Source organism: Lethenteron reissneri, chromosome 17 (genome assembly GCF_015708825.2).
Source record: "Lethenteron reissneri isolate LAM-NWPU_2019-01 chromosome 17, ASM1570882v1, whole genome shotgun sequence".
In the NCBI taxonomy this organism is placed as follows: Eukaryota; Metazoa; Chordata; class Hyperoartia; order Petromyzontiformes; family Petromyzontidae; genus Lethenteron; species Lethenteron reissneri.
In genome coordinates, this window is record NC_083795.1 from 8,958,462 (window position 1) to 8,980,363 (window position 21,902).

Here is a 21,902-nt window from a genome sequence, read left to right on the forward strand (position 1 = left end):
ATCGTGAGATACGGCGAAAGCTTGGAGAGGCCTTCATCCAACAGTGGATCGATGAAGGCTGATGAGTGCTATATTTGAGGCTTGAAGGATATACAGTTCAGTCGGCTACATATATGATATCCAATCTCAACACGAGGGACAATCTGGCGGTTGCCTTTACTGATGTTAATTATTGACGAGAACGACTGCTCTGTGCATTGCTACAGCCCTTAACTCTACATTGGCATTTTTATGAAGCGGTTTTTACCTCGGCTGGTTATGGATTTTTTTTTTGCATTTCACATTAATTCGCATGTTTTAACGTGCGTTTCAAAATATTATTTTTGCACCTAGCTATATAAAATAGATCTTGGTTAGGATGTATGTTAAGTCTATGTCGAGTCGATCAACGCAATACGTGGAAACATTGCTTTAAAGCAGTGGTTCTTAACCTGGGGTGCCCTTTGTGGGGGTGCGAGACATTCCATGTTTTTTTAACAAGGTAAATCATCGCAAATAAATTAAACACGGGCACGTAAGTACAACTACTTTGTTTCATCAAACCTGTGTATTTATTAACATTATACATTTTATTACGATTGAGAATCAAAGGGGTGCAGAGGCTGCAGTAAAGGTTAAGAACCCCTGCTTAGTGTATAACTATGGTATAATAAATTAAAGGAACTTATAATATCACGGTTAGACGTATACCCATACCCATGCCGGCGATGGGGGTATTTGTTTGGCCTTGCTTCACCACACACGTCAGTGCGGGTTGGTCAAGGACAGAATGCAGAATGTACTGCATAATAGGCGACTACGACTGAAATTAAACATGGTTAGAGATTAATGCAGCATAAAGCACGTAATCGTATGAAAGGTGTGCTTTTATAAATCGCTGTCTGGAATGGAGAGGAAATCAGACAATGTAATGATTTAAATTATCAACGGAAATGTATTTTGGGATCTACACCGCATTGTAAATCAAGGATGCAAGACCTCACGACCAAACTGGGTGTGATTTAATTTACAATTAGCACGTACATTAACTATGCATTGTTGCCTACAGTGCAACATCCCTTTTGTCAATACACTGTTGGATGACGGCCTTCACCACTAAACAATACAAGCTCCCGAATAAGCCTATAATTATGCATGACTGCATATTCGGCATAACTAAACGGTTGCATAAACGGTCATAAAAGGCGCTCATAAACTCAAAGGGTACATTTTGTTCACAGAAAACGCATACAAAAAAAGTTGGTGGATATTTATAGATGCATATATTCCATCAGTAGCTGAATGAACGTTACTTTGCGTCGTGTGGCAGTTCCTAATGCATACCAATAGTGAATACTGCTGTGAACACGTCTCGTACACGCATTTTGGAGTTTGTCATATACACACTCGCACCATTTTCAACACGGGGACATTACCAATTAAAGTGTATTCAAATACCGTGCTGCTGTTTGTGTGATAGTCGAGGCTTAAGAAACACTCGATCGGTTCCGAAGTAAATTGTTAAAAGGCTTGTAAATGTGAATGAATGGGTTGCGTTTCTTGTGAACGGCATGCGTATCAAAGGCCGTTTCCATTGAACGCACTTCGCCCTCTGCTGTCAAAGAACGGGTACTGAAAACCCCACTGACGCTTTGTCGCTCGAGTTTGTGGATCTTTCAGAGTTACAGGACTTTAACATCGTGCATAAGCAGTAAATATTTAACTGAAAGTACAGAGCAATGTATCACTGCCGACTTTTTTGCATCACCGCCCCCTTTTTTGCATCACCAATTGGTTTAGACCTCGCATGAATAAACTACTTAACAACTACATTTAACTGCTTGCTTATGCAACGACACGTATCATGCAGAGAATGCATATACATTTTAATCCACACTTAACACGTGTTGTTTTACAGCATGCAGCTACAGAATTTAAATCGCATTTCATGAATATTTCCATTGAATAAACACTATTAAAGGGCAATGTGACCGATACAAAAAAAAACAATGCTTGTCGTGTTGACGCATATTGATCTAATTTCAAAATGTCCTCAAAAGGAAACTGGTAGGTGCATATCCTATATTACACGTAATAGTTAACACCTTACAAAGCATATGCAATTAAGCAAATCATCATGACGAGAAAAATAACATGAATAAATGTACCAAGGTTATTAAAATAAAATAGGAGTAAAAGGTAAAACTTTATTTCCAATCCCAGGGACATGTCCAAAGGCACATTGTTTGAAATTTAATACAGCAGTTTCACTTGTATTTCACATTATAAAACAGAGCCAGACCATTATATTATGGCCTAAATAGATGGAAGGTTCCTATATTTTACAATTGTAATTCACACTCCATTTGTATTCATTTTGGTGTTAATACATGTGCAAAAAATGTGCTCTGATTAAAATTCCGGTTGGCTCACTTTTCAATGTGAACTAAAAATGGAACCATAATATTTATGGACAAACAACTTACATACACATTTCACTTATTGCTACAATATTTTAAACAAATACAAGCGATACCTCTGACTTGCATGTGTGGACATAAAGGTGCATATTCTGAAAATTAGAACCCGGTTAAAACACATCCCATAATATATTATACATAGCTTAAAGGTTAGATTTTTTTTGTTATAGGTCATTTTAAAGAACACTTTATATTTCTGTTTCTTTGGCAGGCGAAGGCTTCTGTAAATCCTTTGCATTTCCTTTTACCTCTTCTTTACCAACTTCCTTTGCTGACCTGGATTCTTTCCCAGGATCCTTGGCTGATGGTACATTCTTCCCAGAACCCTTCACTTGCTCTCCCTTCCCAGAATCCTTTGCGATCTGTGTTTCATCAGAATTCTTTGTCGCGTTATCATCTTTGCAAACGTTCTTCACAGGTTGTACCACCTTACCAGCTTCTTCTGCTGCGACAGCATCCTTCCCAACATCTTTTGCAGCATCCTGCAAAATAAAATAGTTAAACGCTTAAAATCACAAAACTTTCAGGCACTAACTTCAAGAGCTATATATAATAGATGATGGCCAACATTTGCACAAATACATGAGAGATGACGGACAGAAATTGCACACCTTCGCATTCGCGATTCCTGCCATTGACGCTTCCTTCCCCACATCCTTTGCAGGTTTTGAGTCCAGAGGAGCATCCGTAGGTGACTTGGCCACTTTAGAATCTGCCGAAATCTCTGCAGGAGACCGAGCTGCAGCTCTGTTGTCTGCTGCATCGATGGAAACAGCGGATTCCAACTTGAGTTTGTTGGGTGCAACAGCGATGACGGCTGATGCATCTGGAGAGAGCTTGGCAGTTTCTCCAGCTGCCGCCGCCTCCTCTTGGCACTGCTCTTGCCTGTTCCGCTGAGACTTCAGAAGGCGGATCTGCACCCGCAGCTCTATGATGGCCTCCCTCTCCTCGTGGATGGCTTGATTCAAGTGGTTATTCTTGATCTGTGAAAAATGTCAAAATGTTTGCACAAAATAGTACACAAATATTAACATTTGTATATTGCCTTCAAAAAAAAAATCACCCATGTCAAAATAATGTACTCTGTATTTCATTGCTGGGCATAGGCTAGAGTTCACAACAGACTATCCAAGTGTGATGGTCTGGGTTGGGCTGTGTGTTGAGCATTATGTGGGTAGATACCACATGAGATTTCTCAAGTCAGTTGCTGAAGATGCCCACAGGAGTGTGTGTCGAAAGCTTGAGAAAGGTAAGGCTTAACAAGGGGCTTAGCTTGGAAGGCCACACTCAGAACCCTGAGTTGTTACAATCAAGCCAAAATACTCGAATGCTTGTACACTGCAATGGTTTACCTCAAGTTCCTCATTTTGCCGAATTAAATCATCAAGAATCAGCTGCAGCTCCTCCTCGTCCTCACTCTCACTTTCACTGTCCGAGCTGTAATCTTCCGTCTCACTGCGCACCTGTTGTCGACTACCTCGCCACACACAAGGAAAGCACACACGTTCGTTCCTTCCTTAGAATTCAATAAGAACATGCCAGGAAATGCATGATTAATTTTATCAGTTCACTTGGGTGTTATCGTATAAATATATTCTTACAACAAAGTGTTGGCTCCCTCCAGTCGCTATCCAATGACTTGGGGGAGCAGTGGTGTAACGGTTAGTACATTGTGCTAGAAACCCAGCCACCTGAGTTGGATTCAAAGCATAGTGCACTGCAAAATGACTGAAATATGGTCAAATTTAATCCCAATGATTTACACGGCACTTATCCAGCAATGGCTTGACAAAAGGCTCTAAAGATGAACTAAATTATGATTCAACTATTTCACTGACAGGAAGGATCACGATTTTGCAACTCGAACTGGTGTCATGTGAAAACCAACATCTGTGGAGAGGCCCTCACCTCTGTATCTCTGCGATTTCAGCCCGCAGTCGTTCGATCTCCTCCTTCTCAGCGGCCATCTTTCTCCGCAGCAACTGCTCCATGGCGAGCAGCTCCTCCTGTTCTGTCAAAACCTCATCCTCCTGAAGAATAAGCAGTGGAAGATCACCAATGTCCATTATTTTCAAATCATACATTTACAACATTGATTTATCTTACTTAATGAGTTCATTTTCAAGCCATGGCTAACAACCAGTGGCAAGTGATATCTGAACGAGTCCTTCTCCCCAACTTCACCAACCTCACCAACCTATACTGATCAGTGTCATGAATGGCAAACAACCCTCCTGAAACACATTCGAAAATGTACATTTTGTGATGTTATCTGACAATTAGCGGTGGAGCGGTCACACAGTGGTTAGCCAACTGCACTATGAAACTGGCATCCAAACTTTATTCTCATCCACGACTCACACTGACCAGCGTAAAGTATTATCAAACATCCCCCATGACCATCACAGCGTGAGGAGGCCTTCAGCAATGGATTGGCAAAGGACTGTAAAGTAAAGGAAGTATATGATCAATGTACATACCTGTGCTATGAGTATGTTGATCACTTCCTCTTCATTTTCTGTCATTTCCTCCTTTGAAACATCCTCCTTTGATAGGCTGGCAATCTCTTGAGCTATCTTTTCTTCGCAGTCCTTAAAACACATGTAATCCACATGTGTCCAGTGATTACAGATGGAAACGATCTCTTCCTTTAATATGTTTTCATACGTCTGCTGTACAGAATATTACTTTTTGGAATGGTATATCTTGCACACTTCTCACCTGTCGTTTGACCTCACGGAGTTTGCGTTTAAGGGCTGTCAGGATTCTTTGAACCTCCCAAAGCCTTTCCTCCTTCCCAGAGTCCTTAACACCAGCTTGCAGGTCACTGTGTAACCTGTTCAGCATGAATTCCTATGCGCAATAAAATAACAATGTTATTTGGCATAGCTGAACACTTTAAGGATGTAATGTCTATACAATAGAATAATTCAATGTGTTACACATGCAACAAAAATTGGCATTGTATTACAAGCCAATCATAAACAATAATGTAAACTAAAGAACAAGCTTTTATAATGGGTTTATGGTGAACAGCAAGGGTGAGAATAGCGTATTTACATTTATGTAAAATGTTACTAATAAAAAAAATAACGGTATTTTTTTTAGAACCTTTACATATTTGAGCCATATCAACGAGCACCTACTGCATCATGAGCAATGTCTAATTTACAGCTGAGATTCTAACCTGTCTCCGGATCTCTTCTTTGATATTTTCTTGGCTCTCTGGGAAGTTTGGAGCATTTGCCAGGTTGGACCAACGAAGGGGCCTGATTGCAGAATTCAGATTCACGTTCTTAAACAGGTCATTCACATGCATAAAAAACATATACAGCAGTCGGTGGCTTATCTGTAAGAAAACACATTAAACAAATTGGTTAATTGAAATCCGTTTTTGTTTCATTTTCAGGACACAATAAGCAACAGTATATGCATGGCCAAAGCATTGTTACGCACCTGTGTTGTGGGGTGCAGGACAATAGAAATGCCTTGCACATTCATCTTATTGTCACTCTCATGCAGCACAACATGGTCCATGTGGACCATGAGCCAGGAGAGGAGATGGCGATTGAATTTGGGAAGCTCTGCCAAAAGTCGCTTGCACTCAGCCAGCCGATCTTCAACTAAAGGACGACTGCAGGCTTCCTCAATTTTAGGGTGGAGCTCTCGTGTCAACAAACTCTCTGGAAGCTCCCGCAGATACTGTTTCAGTACACTTGCAACTGTGTGAGGGTCATAATCTTCCAGGTTGGGAGACTCCTCGCGATCGTATATGGCCTTCAATTCATCTACCTTCGACTTTATTCCTGCCATTGACAAAGGCCTCAATTAGCAAGTTGAATAAATAACATCTTATTATCAGTGTAAGTTATTTTTATCTGAAAATTGTGTGATACACGCTGATAATTTGTAATATAAATCTTGATTTTCCAATATGCAGACATAAGTGAGCGTGTTTTGAAACTCACCAGAAACCCTGTAGATGCCTTCACACTTAAGGCCATTACGTTCAATGTAGTCGATGCACTCTCGGCACACAGCTGGCAAGGGCACTCCGTCGTAGAGGGCAGTGCGATGCACAGCCTCCTCCAAGGTGGCACCAAAGATGGGACCAGGCTTGGGCCCCACAACCACCTCTACCTCGGGCCAATCCTGCTCTGGTACAGTCAAGACACTGGCCTTCTTTTTCTTCTTGCTTTTCTGTTGCTTATCTTTCTTGGGGAGTTTTACAACGTCTGCCACGGCCTGCTATGACAAAGAAAATGCGTGTTTGTTGTATTGTCCATAACAGCGTACATCCTGTATTACCATATACAAATTATGTAAAGTCATTTTTGATCAATTAACTTCGTTAAAATACATTTCCTTGAAATATATATTTTTTAAACATAAGCATCTAACCGTTCGCTCCTTGACTTTCTTTTCCTTTTGTTTCTCTTCCTTGGGCTTCTCCTCTTTGACCTTTTCCTTAATACGAAATTCCTTATCTTTTTTTTTGGAGAAGCTGGGCTTTTTAAATACTTGGATACCCTTGGACTTCTTCACTTTGGTAGGTGACTCTGCTTCATCTGCTGAACTGTCTTCCTGGAAAGCCGCATATCCCTCAGCTGGCTCAAGGAACACACATTTTTACACAAAGCAGGGAAATTAAAAACCAAGAAAAACCCACCAGCATACGTATGAATATTTACAACAATCTGTCTATGTACTGATGGATTAAGGCCTCCCCATACCCTACTGGTTATGGGATTTTAAACCATATTTTGCCCTGCTGGTGAATGTAGGCTGAAGGGGGGGATTCCACTGATCAATGTGGGTGGGTGAAGGGAGACACCCTGGACAAGTGCACCACTTGCTATTGTCAGTCATGGACTTGAATCGAACTCAGGGAGCCAGGTTCATCGTGCAGTCAGCTGACCACTGCGCCACTGTTCTACCCCAATACGTAAATGTGTTACTTATAAAACTGAAGTCAAAAAGGCAAATGTGTATTACTGCTCATATTAGCAATGAGATGAGGCTCATCTTCAAGAGTGGCCCTTATCCTTTTATATAAATTACAGACTCTTACGATGGGGTTAGTTTATGCGTAGAAGAACCAAAATGGGGAAATAACAAGATAACTGACTTCGCTTCTCTTTCTTCTTGAACTTGCTCTTCTTCTTGGCGTGGTCGCGATCCTCATCAGAAGGGACCTCTCCAGGGAGATGGCTGCCGTCTGTGAGTCCCGTGGGCTCAGTGAGGCGGTAGAGACCCGGGAACTTTGTAGGGCTAACTTCCTCAAAGCTGGGGCTGCGAGTCATGCCTGAGCCCTCGGCCGCCCTGCGGTTCTCGGCTGGGCTGCCTGGTGCTGGCAGGAAGCACTCAGCCATTGCCCCCCTGTTAAGATGCAACACAAAATTACATATCTGTTATTTAATAGACATGTAAATAAACTGTGCATCACGGGCTGTCTCATGTGAGTTTAATAATATTACATTTTATATGGCGTCGTTCATGCAAAACTGCATCTCACAACGCTGTACAAGACAAAAACAAAAAAATATAAATATATTGCAAAAAAGTATAACACCAAAACCAAGGTCTATTCAAAGGCCGTAGTAAACAAAAGGTTTTTAAATGGGACTTAAATAGAGAAAGGGGCTTAAGTTGATGAATATTAATGAGCTTAATTCATGAAAAAAATACTTGAAAGTCACCTTCATCAGTGTTCTGTATGTGCAATTGTATGAGGATGTCTGCTATTCAACATGTATTAATGGTAAAAATGGTCATGCCAATACTAAACTATACATTTTAATAAAAAAATAATTTTTATGCCCATATATCAATGACATTGATTGGTTGGGGTCACAATATTGAGCCTGCAACGTTGAGTTCCCAGGTTCAAACCCGAGTGTCAGCGTAAATGACTGAACCGGTTTCTCAAGTATAGCGAGTTGATGGCGTTATAAGTATTAAAACTGGGTTTTCACGTAAAACTGGCAAAATTCCAGTTCTGAGAATACAACAAAGATAAAATAAATTAAAGTTCGCCTGCCATGCGACACACATCTCCATGGAAAAGATACATATAGCAGGGAGTCTGAAAATATGCAGCATTCCAAGTGAATATCCCTTGAAAGGATCCCAGAAACAGTTCAATGATATGTCTGCAGGCCATTCTATCGTGGTGGTGCACTGCTCACTCACTACGAGAGTTTTGATGGCACAATTGGAATAAACTTTTTTTTTAAATCGAACACACACCAAATGTTTTCATGTAAACATTTCTCAAAGTCGTCAGTGCAACACATTGAAGTACGATCTCCCAATGCGTGTAAGTGCCGCGGTATAAGCTAAATTATCTGCGATAATGCAGGGCCACTTCCAGGAACCTCAGTTAATATTACACGTGAATGTATCGTATTTCATCATACAGTACAAGTATCATCCCTGTCAACGCACAAATGATGCAGGCTTCGTCACACCGTGAGTAACAGGGCTGGTTTATCATACTTCACCACGATGTGCAGCGTGTGTGGGTGGTGTGTGAGGTGAACGGGAATGCCAAGACGAGAGACCGGCTCGCAAATCACTCGCCACTGATGATGATGTTGTTATTTGTGGCCGGTTATCGAACTCAGGCGCCGTAATTCATAGGGCAGTGTACGAAACAACTGCTGCTGCCACCCATATACACACACAGTTACACTTTCTAGGTTGTACTTGTACACACACCGCGTCCAAGACGATCAATTTAAAACAAGTTTAGCGTTTAAATGTAAACTAAAATACAACCAGGCCCCATTCAGGCATGCGGGATTTCCTAGAAACTGTGCCCAGCGAACGCCGCTTTGGTTATAAACACAACAAACAAAACGAGCACGGCGCCATCGACACGACGATGTAACGAGTAATTCGACGATGTATCCTATATCATCAACAAAATTGGTGATAATCTTATTAATATCGACGGTGATGATGATGAAGGGAAGTAAACAACACGAAGACTTTACCAGCCGCCGCCTTCCCACCAAGAGGGGTCGTATCGATTCTTAGATTCCTGTGGTCTCGATCCTTGCATCGATCCGCGCGTGTAATTAATCGATTCTCTTTAATTCCACTCGCAATTACGGAGCGTACAATGGTTATAATAACGTAGTAATTTCTAACATTGTGATATGGAAACGGAAAACATACTCTACGAATCGTGTATGTTCATGTTGAGCCTTACAAGGTGCGTATCGAGAAAATCAAGCGAATCGATTCTCATTTTAACGATACTTCAAAATATATCGTTACGTGTATAAGAATCAATAACTTCACACCAATGCACATTTCGTACGGTATTTCTTTAGACCGATACTCGGAAGGAAGGTGCGAACGAGGCGGCGCAATAACTAGACGACGTTGCAAAACTGGGACAATAAATAAGTACAAACAAGACAGCAGAGAATCGATGCCAAATAAGCAATTCGGTGGATCGATGGGAAAATGAATCGTTCCGTCTTTCGTCTGGCTGTGGCCTGATGAAGCTGGTTGTAATTACTGGCGAAACGTCGTACTCAGATTGTAAATGTTGTGGATTTGCTCTCCAACACAACGGTGTTGGCTGTACTAGTAACGAATTGGCATGTTGTTATTAATTGGCTGTGTCGGGTGGTGGCGGGTTTAACGACACATTTATATTTACGCAATTTGACCCAAAAACAAACTCTATTATGGATGATATTGGTCGCGAATGTCTAAGTGTTAAACGGACTGCCACAACCCCTGGGGTGGCAGAGTCCCTGGGGGCTCTGCTCAAGGTTATAAAAGATAATACAATAAACATTTAAGTTTCACAGAATATCGCATGACAATGAACACAGCCTCAGTATATTGTGGGGGGAAAAAAATCATAATTCCCCTAATACGAGCATGTGAACCCTTATTACAGACCAATTCAGACATTATTGGTCATCCCGTGCAACTTATAAATCTCAACGTCCATCCTACAAAGTCCCATCACAAGGGAGAAACACAATAAAAAAAATCACCACCAGTACCACCACACTCACCACTACACTCACCACCACTACACTCACCACCAGTACACTCACCGCCAGTACACTCACCACCAGTACACTCACCACCAGTACACTCACCACCAGTACACTCACCACCAGTACACTCACCACTACAACACTCACCACCAGTACACTCACCACCACTACACTCACCACCACTACACTCACCACCACTACACTCACCACCAGTACACTCACCACCACACCCACCACCACACCCACCACCACACTCACCACCACCACTCACCACTACTCACCACCAGTACACTCACCACCACTACACAAGTACCACGCACCACCACACCCACCATCACAACCCACCACTACACTCACCACCACCAAGCACCACTACACTCCCCACCGTAAAAACAACTCACCACCACTACAACAACACTCACTCACCACCACACACCCACCACCACACCCACCTCTACACTCACCACCACCACTCCCACCACACCCCCACCACTACAACTCATCACCACCAACTCCCCACCACTACCCTCACACCACACACTCACACCACTACCCACCACTACACTCCCACCAATACACTCCACCACCACTACACTCACCACTACCCCACCACCACGACACTCACCATACAAAACATCACCTACACTCACCATACAATCACCAACCACACACTCACCACCAGTAAAACACTCCCACCACCGCACCACCACACCACCACTAAACTCACCACCCACTCACCACACACTACTCGACCACCAGTACACCATCCACCACCTACACACCCACTACACACACTCACTCACCACAGTACACTCACCACCATACCCACCACCACACACCCACTACACTCACCACCACCAACTCACCCACGACACTCACCACCAGTGCACTCACCACAACTACACACCACTACACACCACTACACTCACCACCAGTACACTCACCACCACACCCACCACCACACCCACCACTACACTCACCACCACCACTCACCACTAGCACACTCACCACTACACTCACCACCACTCACCATCACTACACACACCACTACACTCACCACCACTACACTCACCACTACACTCACCACCAGTACACTCACCACCAGTACACTCACCACTACTACACTCACCACCAGTACACTCACCACCACCACACTCACCACTACACTCACCACCACTACACTCACCACCAGTACACTCACCACCACACCCACCAACCCACACTCACCACCACCACTCACCACTACTCACCACCAGTACACTCACCACCACTACACACCACTACACAACACTATACTCACCACAAGTACACTCACCACCACACCCACCATCACACCCACCACTACACTCACCCACCACCACTACACTCACCACCAGTACACTCACCACCACTACACACCACTACACTCACCACCACACCCACCACCACACCCACCTCTACACCCACCACCATCACTCACCACCACAACCCCCCACTACACTCATCACCACCACACTCACCACCACTACACTCACCACCACTACACTCACCACTACACTCACCACCACTACACTCACCACTACCCTCACCACCACTACACTCACCACTACACACATCACCACTACACTCCCACTACACTCACCACCACTACACTCACCACCAGTACACTCGCCACCACCCACCACCACACCCACCACTACACTCACCACCACCACTCACCACCACCACTACTCACACACCAGTACACTCACCACCACTACACACCACTACACACCACTACACTCACCACCAGTACACTCACCACCATACCCACCACCACACCCACCACTACACTCACCACCACCACTCACCACTACACTCACCACCAGTACACTCACCACCACTACACACCACTACACTCACCACCAGTACACTCACCACCACACCCACCACCACACCCACCACTACACTCACACCACCACTCACCACTAGCACACTCACCACTACACTCACCACCACTCACCATCACTACACACACCACTACACTCACCACTACACTCACCACTACACTCACCACCACTGCACTCACCACCACACTCACCACTACACTCACCACCAGTACACTCACCACCACTACAACTCACCACCACTGCACTCACCACCACCACCACACTCACCACTACACTCACCACCACCACACTCACCACCACCACACTCACCACCACTACACTCACCACCACTACACTCACCACCACTACACTCACCACCACTACACTCACCACTACACTCACCACTACACTCACCACTACACTCACCACCACTACACTCACCACCACTACACTCACCACTACACTCACCACCGCCACACTCACCACCACCACACTCACCACCACCACACTCACCACCACTACACTCACCACCACAACACTCACCACCACTGCACTCACCACCACACTCACCACTACACTCACCACCACTGCACTCACCACCACACTCACCACCACTACACTCACCACCACACCCACCACCACACCCACCACTACACTCACCACCACCACTCACCACTAGCACACTCACCACTACACTCACCACCACTCACCATCACTACACACACCACTACACTCACCACTACACTCACCACTACACTCACCACCACTGCACTCACCACCACACTCACCACCAGTACACTCACCACCACTACACTCCCCACCACTTGCACTCACCACCACACTCACCACCACCACCACACTCACCACTACACTCACCACTCACTACACTCACCACCACCACACTCACCACCACTACACTCACCACTACACTCACCACCCACTACACTCACCACTCACTACACTCACCACCAGTACACTCACCACCACTACACACCACTACACTCACCACCACACCCACCACCACACCCACCTCTACACCCACCACCATCACTCACCACCACACCCACCACTACACTCATCACCACCACACTCACCACCACTACACTCACCACCACTACACTCACCACTACACTCACCACCACTACACTCACACTCCCACTCACCACCACTACACTCACCACTACACACATCAACCACTACACTCACCACTACACTCACCACCACTACACTCACCACCAGTACACTCGCCACCACCCACCACCACACCCACCACTACACTCACCACCACCACTCACCACCACCACTACTCACCACCAGTACACTCACCACCACTACACACCACTACACACCACTACACTCACCACCAGTACACTCACCACCATACCCACCACCACACCCACCACTACACTCACCACCACCCACTCACCACTACACTCACCACCAGTACACTCACCACCACTACACACCACTACACTCACCACCAGTACACTCACCACCACACCCACCACCACACCCACCACTACACTCACCACCACCACTCACCACTAGCACACTCACCACTACACTCACCACCACTCACCATCACTACACACACCACTACACTCACCACTACACTCACCACTACACTCACCACCACTGCACTCACCACCACACTCACCACTACACTCACCACCAGTACACTCACCCCACTACACTCACCACCTCACCACCACCACCACACCTCACCACTACACTCACCACCACTACACTCACCACCACCACACTCACCACCACTACACTCACCACCACTACACTCACCACCACTACACTCACCACCACTACACTCACCACCACTACACTCACCACTACACTCACCACTACACTCACCACTACACTCACCACCACTACACTCACCACCACTACACTCACCACTACACTCACCACCGCCACACTCACCACCACCACACTCACCACCACCACACTCACCACTACACTCACCACCACTACACTCACCACCAGTACACTCACCACCACACCCACCACCACACTCACCACCACCACTCACCACTACTCACCACCAGTACACTCACCACCACTACACACCACTACACAACACTATACTCACCACAAGTACACTCACCACCACACCCACCATCACACCCACCACTACACTCACCACCACCACTCACCACTACACTCACCACCACTACACACCACTACACTCACCACCACACCCACCACCACACCCACCTCTACACCCACCACCATCACTCACCACCACACCCACCACTACACTCATCACCACCACACTCACCACCACTACACTCACCACCACTACACTCACCACTACACTCACCACCACTACACTCACCACTACCCTCACCACCACTACACTCACCACTACACACATCACCACTACACTCACCACTACACTCACCACCACTACACTCACCACCAGTACACTCGCCACCACCCACCACCACACCCACCACTACACTCACCACCACCACTCACCACCACCACTACTCACCACCAGTACACTCACCACCACTACACACCACTACACACCACTACACTCACCACCAGTACACTCACCACCATACCCACCACCACACCCACCACTACACTCACCACCACCACTCACCACTACACTCACCACCAGTACACTCACCACCACTACACACCACTACACTCACCACCAGTACACTCACCACCACACCCACCACCACACCCACCACTACACTCACCACCACCACTCACCACTAGCACACTCACCACTACACTCACCACCACTCACCATCACTACACACACCACTACACTCACCACTACACTCACCACTACACTCACCACCACTGCACTCACCACCACACTCACCACTACACTCACCACCAGTACACTCACCACCACTACACTCACCACCACTGCACTCACCACCACCACCACACTCACCACTACACTCACCACCACCACACTCACCACCACCACACTCACCACCACTACACTCACCACCACTACACTCACCACCACTACACTCACCACCACTACACTCACCACTACACTCACCACTACACTCACCACTACACTCACCACCACTACACTCACCACCACTACACTCACCACTACACTCACCACCGCCACACTCACCACCACCACACTCACCACCACCACACTCACCACCACTACACTCACCACCACAACACTCACCACCACTGCACTCACCACCACACTCACCACTACACTCACCACCACTGCACTCACCACCACACTCACCACCACTACACTCACCACCACACCCACCACCACACCCACCACTACACTCACCACCACCACTCACCACTAGCACACTCACCACTACACTCACCACCACTCACCATCACTACACACACCACTACACTCACCACTACACTCACCACTACACTCACCACCACTGCACTCACCACCACACTCACCACCAGTACACTCACCACCACTACACTCCCCACCACTGCACTCACCACCACACTCACCACCACCACCACACTCACCACTACACTCACCACCACTACACTCACCACCACCACACTCACCACCACTACACTCACCACTACACTCACCACCACTACACTCACCACCACTACACTCACCACCAGTACACTCACCACCACTACACACCACTACACTCACCACCACACCCACCACCACACCCACCTCTACACCCACCACCATCACTCACCACCACACCCACCACTACACTCATCACCACCACACTCACCACCACTACACTCACCACCACTACACTCACCACTACACTCACCACCACTACACTCACCACTACCCTCACCACCACTACACTCACCACTACACACATCACCACTACACTCACCACTACACTCACCACCACTACACTCACCACCAGTACACTCGCCACCACCCACCACCACACCCACCACTACACTCACCACCACCACTCACCACCACCACTACTCACCACCAGTACACTCACCACCACTACACACCACTACACACCACTACACTCACCACCAGTACACTCACCACCATACCCACCACCACACCCACCACTACACTCACCACCACCACTCACCACTACACTCACCACCAGTACACTCACCACCACTACACACCACTACACTCACCACCAGTACACTCACCACCACACCCACCACCACACCCACCACTACACTCACCACCACCACTCACCACTAGCACACTCACCACTACACTCACCACCACTCACCATCACTACACACACCACTACACTCACCACTACACTCACCACTACACTCACCACCACTGCACTCACCACCACACTCACCACTACACTCACCACCAGTACACTCACCACCACTAAACTCACCACCACTGCACTCACCACCACCACCACACTCACCACTACACTCACCACCACTACACTCACCACCACCACACTCACCACCACTACACTCACCACCACTACACTCACCACCACTACACTCACCACCACTACACTCACCACCACTACACTCACCACTACACTCACCACTACACTCACCACTACACTCACCACCACTACACTCACCACCACTACACTCACCACTACACTCACCACCGCCACACTCACCACCACCACACTCACCACCACCACACTCACCACCACTACACTCACCACCACAACACTCACCACCACTGTACTCACCACCACACTCACCACTACACTCACCACCACTGCACTCACCACCACACTCACCACCACTACACTCACCACCACACCCACCACCACACCCACCACTACACTCACCACCACCACTCACCACTAGCACACTCACCACTACACTCACCACCACTCACCATCACTACACACACCACTACACTCACCACTACACTCACCACTACACTCACCACCACTGCACTCACCACCACACTCACCACCAGTACACTCACCACCACTACACTCCCCACCACTGCACTCACCACCACACTCACCACCACCACCACACTCACCACTACACTCACCACCACTACACTCACCACCACCACACTCACCACCACTACACTCACCACTACACTCACCACCACTACACTCACCACCACTACACTCACCACTAGTACACTCACCACTACACTCACCACCACACTCACCGCCATTACACTCACCACTACACTCACCACCACTACACTCACCACCACTACACTCACCACTAGTACACTCACCAGTACACTCACCACTACACTCACCACCATTACACTCACCATTACACTCACCACTACACTCACCACCACCACCACACTCACCACCACCACACTCACCACCACTAGCACACTCACCACTACACTCACCACCACACTCACCACCACCACACTCACCACCACTACACTCACCATCACTAGCACACTCACCACTACACTCACCACCACACTCACCACCACTACACTCACCACCACCACACTCACCACCACCACACTCACCACCACTACACTCACCATCACTAGCACACTCACCACTACACTCACCACCACCACTCACCACTACATTCACCACCACCACACTCACCACCACCACCACCACACTCACCACCACCACACTCACCACCACCACATTCACCACTACACTCACCACCACTACACTCACCACTACACTCACCACCACTACACTCACCACCACACTCACCACCACAACACTCACCACCACCACACTTACCACCACAACACTTACCACCACAACACTCACCACCACTACACTCACCACCACTACACTCACCACCACTACACTCACCACTACACTCACCACCACAACACTCACCACCACTACACTCACCACCAGTACACTCACCACCACTACACTCACCACCAGTACACTCACCACTATTACAATCAACACTACAACACTCACTCACCACTAGTACACTCACCACTACACTCACCACCACCACACTCACCACCACTACACTCACCACCACACTCACCACCACAACACTCACCACCACTACACTCACCACCACACTCACCACCAGAACACTCACCACCACAACACTCACCACCACTACACTCACCACTACACTCACCACCACTACACTCACCACCATTACACTCACCACTATTACACTCAACACTACAACACTCACTCACCACTAGTACACTCACCACTACACTCACCACCACCACACTCACCACCACTACACTCACCACCACACTCACCACCACAACACTCACCACCACACTCACCACCAGAACACTCACCACCACCACACTCACCACCACCACTACACTCACCACAACACTCACCACCACCACACTCACCACCACAACACTCACCACCACGACACTCACCACCACACTCACCACCAGAACACTCACCACCACCACACTCACCACCACACTCACCACCACAACACTCACCACCACCACACTCACCACCACCACTACACTCACCACAACACTCACCACCACCACCACACTCACCACCACAACACTCACCACCACTACACTCACCACCACACTCACCACCACAACACTCAACACCACCACACTCACCACCACCACTACTCACCACAACACTCACCACCACCACCACACTCACCACCACAACACTCACCACCACTACACTCACCACCACACTCACCACCACAACACTCACCACCACACTCACCACCACCACTACACTCACCACAACACTCACCACCACCACCACACTCACCACCACAACACTCACCACCACTACACTCACCACCACACTCACCACCAGAACACTCACCACCACCACACTCACCACCACACTCACCACCACAACACTCACCACCACCACTACACACCACTACACTCACCACTACACTCACCACCACTACACTCACCACCACCACACTCACCACTACCACTACCACCACACTCACCACCACCACACTCACCACCTCCACTACACTCACCACAACACTCACCACCACCACCACACTCACCACCACCACACTCACCACCACCACTACACTCACCACAACACTCACCACCACCACCACACTCACCACCACAACACTCACCACCACTACACTCACCACCACACTCACCACCACAACACTCACCACCACCACACTCACCACCACTACACTCACCACAACACTCACCATCACCACCACCACAACACTCACCACCACTACACTCACCATCACACTCACCACCACAACACTCACCACCACACTCACCACCACCACTACACTCACCACAACACTCACCACTACCACCACACTCACCACCACTACACTCACCACCACACTCACCACCAGAACACTCACCACCACCACACTCACCACCACACTCACCACCACAACACTCACCACCACCACTACACACCACTACACTCACCACTACACTCACCACCACTACACTCACCACTACACTCACCACCACTACACTCACCACCACCACTACCACCACACTCACCACCACAACACTCACCACCACCACTACACACCACTACACTCACCACTACACTCACCACCACCACACTCACCACCACACTCACCACTACACTCACCACCACTACACTCACCACCACACTCACCACCACACTCACCACCACACTCACCACTACACTCACCACCACTACACTCACCACCACTACACTCACCACCACTACACTCACCACCAGTACACTCACCACCACTACACTCACCACTAGCACACTCACCACCACTACACTCACCACCACCACACTCACCACTACACTCACCACTAGCACACTCACCACCACTACACTCACCACTACACTCACCACCACACTCACCACCACACTCACCACTACACTCACCACCACTATACTCACCACCACTCACCACCACACTCACCACCACAACTACACGTGGGTTGGGGACGGGGCACGCGGGAAGGGGGCGTGGCTATCCGAGCACGTGACGCTCCCGGCGTGCACCGCGTGCAAGGTGGAGCAACATGGCCGTCGCCGCTGGGCTCCGCGTGTTTGGCCTGGGCCGCCGCCTCCTCCCCGCGATGTCGCGGTCCTCGCCCAGGTACCTCGCCCGCACGCGAACCCCTCTGACTCGCCCCCCTTGGCTGCTCACCGTAGCGGAGTTTCATCCCCGGCCTCCCCCCGAAACAAGTCGGGAGCGCTCCCCCTACAGCGCGGTCGGCACACACGTGTAAGGTCATTCGCCGGCATTGGAGTTGGGGAGGCAGCGAGGCTTTAGGTCAGCCCGTGACCTCTTATCCCCACACCGACTACAGCTGCGCGCGTCCTCACTTCAAGACGTGAGGCTGTTTCGGACACACGTTGAACCCTCTTGAGCACTCATTCACGTACCCGTGACGAGAGCTGGGGGGAGGAGTGCGGGTTGAGGGTAGCCGGTTATGACTTTATTTCCCTCATTATTTTGCGATACTGCTTTGGCAGTCAAGACAGTCGTCAATAATATTGCGTTGAAAATAGTATCTCATAGGCCACGTTGCGGGCTATTGCCCGTCATGGGTATAGATGGTCCACTCACCCTTCATGTAACCTAACCCAAGGAGCCTCGGCCCCTCTAACTCATCGTCACCTATACGGACTAGGGGTTGTCTTTAGTGGTTCTTCGCATCTAATCTCTTCAAAGGTTCCCCAATAGGCGTCGTGGCACTGGCTGATTCCGGGCATGGCTTGAAATTGTCGTCTCACGTCATTGGCACGGACTGGGCTGAAGTGATGCGAAGGCGAGTTTTGGAAATCGTGCGATTTAAAGGCTACGGAATAAATGATACAGATTTCGGCATGGATGATTTGGCCTTGGGTCCATACCCCACAAAGCATCAGAATATTTCGATTTAAAGCTTTCGTGACTGCAGGGATTCTAAGCCCGTGTGCTGTTTCATTCAGACTCTGTCGCCTCGACGGACCTGGTTTTCACCTGAGGACGGCTGCTTGCGTTGTGGCCGAAACGTCGTGAGAATTGTTTTATTATGTTTTATTTTTATTATTTTATTACTTCCCTTCTACGTGACTTTACCGAAAGAACCAAGAAGATGACATCAGAATATTTATACCGGAAAATGTGCCGATGTTTAAATGAAACCAGAGATTAATGTAACTCGCGTTGTTCTTTGGCACGGAGTTATGGTCACCTCAACTTAATTGGACAATATGCTCGAATTCATAAGACGCATTATTTGCGTTGATGCGGCATTTAAATGTTGGTATTTAAATGACATAGGAAAAAAGGACGAAATGTAGAATGTCAGCATTGTATATAACCAATCCATTGTCGTTTTTTTAGCCTTTTGCGTCGCAGGGATATGCTGCTGCGTGGATTATGCGTGGCATCGCAACAGCAGAACAAGAACAGCACGGAGCAACAGTCGAGCGGAGACGCGCCGTCGGGGAGGGTGGAGGAAAGAGCGGCTGGAGACAAGGCCGCGCAGGAGATCGCCGCCCTCGAAGAGAAAACCAAGCTCGAAGAGCAAGTCAAAGATCTGACGGTACGTGGGGGTGATTCTAGTGAATGCTGAGATGTGCCCGCCTCCAGGAGAATTTGTAGAGCAGTCCTTAAATAAGCAACACATCCTTACTTTACTGGTAGGGTTGGGGGAGGGCGGTGTCAGGAAACTTCTCATACAAGCATATGTGAGAAGCACTGTGCTT

General features: G+C 48.1%; 2 protein-coding genes across 6 annotated transcripts in view; one reads left to right on the forward strand and one right to left on the reverse strand.

Annotated features, from left to right (window-relative positions):
- RALBP1 (ralA binding protein 1) lies at positions 1 to 20,150 on the reverse strand. 5 transcript variants are annotated; one of them, XM_061553061.1, is made up of 12 exons: positions 20,122 to 20,150; positions 7,588 to 7,838; positions 6,861 to 7,066; positions 6,428 to 6,707; positions 5,916 to 6,265; positions 5,647 to 5,808; positions 5,181 to 5,312; positions 4,940 to 5,050; positions 4,368 to 4,489; positions 3,812 to 3,932; positions 3,071 to 3,442; positions 1 to 2,941 (listed from the first exon to the last, which is right to left on the reverse strand). In XM_061553061.1, the coding sequence occupies exons 2-12, from the start codon at positions 7,829 to 7,831 to the stop codon at positions 2,648 to 2,650; spliced, it is 2,394 nt and encodes a 797-aa protein (XP_061409045.1). In that variant the 5' UTR covers positions 7,832 to 7,838; positions 20,122 to 20,150; the 3' UTR covers positions 1 to 2,647. The 5 variants fall into 5 exon arrangements, with proteins under 5 accessions (XP_061409045.1, XP_061409044.1, XP_061409042.1 ...); XM_061553060.1 differs by lacking the exon at positions 20,122 to 20,150 and adding an exon at positions 20,100 to 20,119; XM_061553058.1 differs by lacking the exon at positions 20,122 to 20,150 and adding an exon at positions 9,458 to 9,513.
- Positions 20,148 to 21,902, forward strand: part of LOC133343443 (grpE protein homolog 1, mitochondrial-like) — a 4,159-nt gene continuing 2,404 nt past the window's right edge. The window contains exons 1-2 of the mRNA XM_061553064.1: positions 20,148 to 20,301; positions 21,538 to 21,739. Coding sequence (XP_061409048.1) covers positions 20,225 to 20,301; positions 21,538 to 21,739 — 279 coding nt within the window. The 5' untranslated portion in view covers positions 20,148 to 20,224. The remainder of the gene's footprint in view (positions 20,302 to 21,537; positions 21,740 to 21,902) is intronic.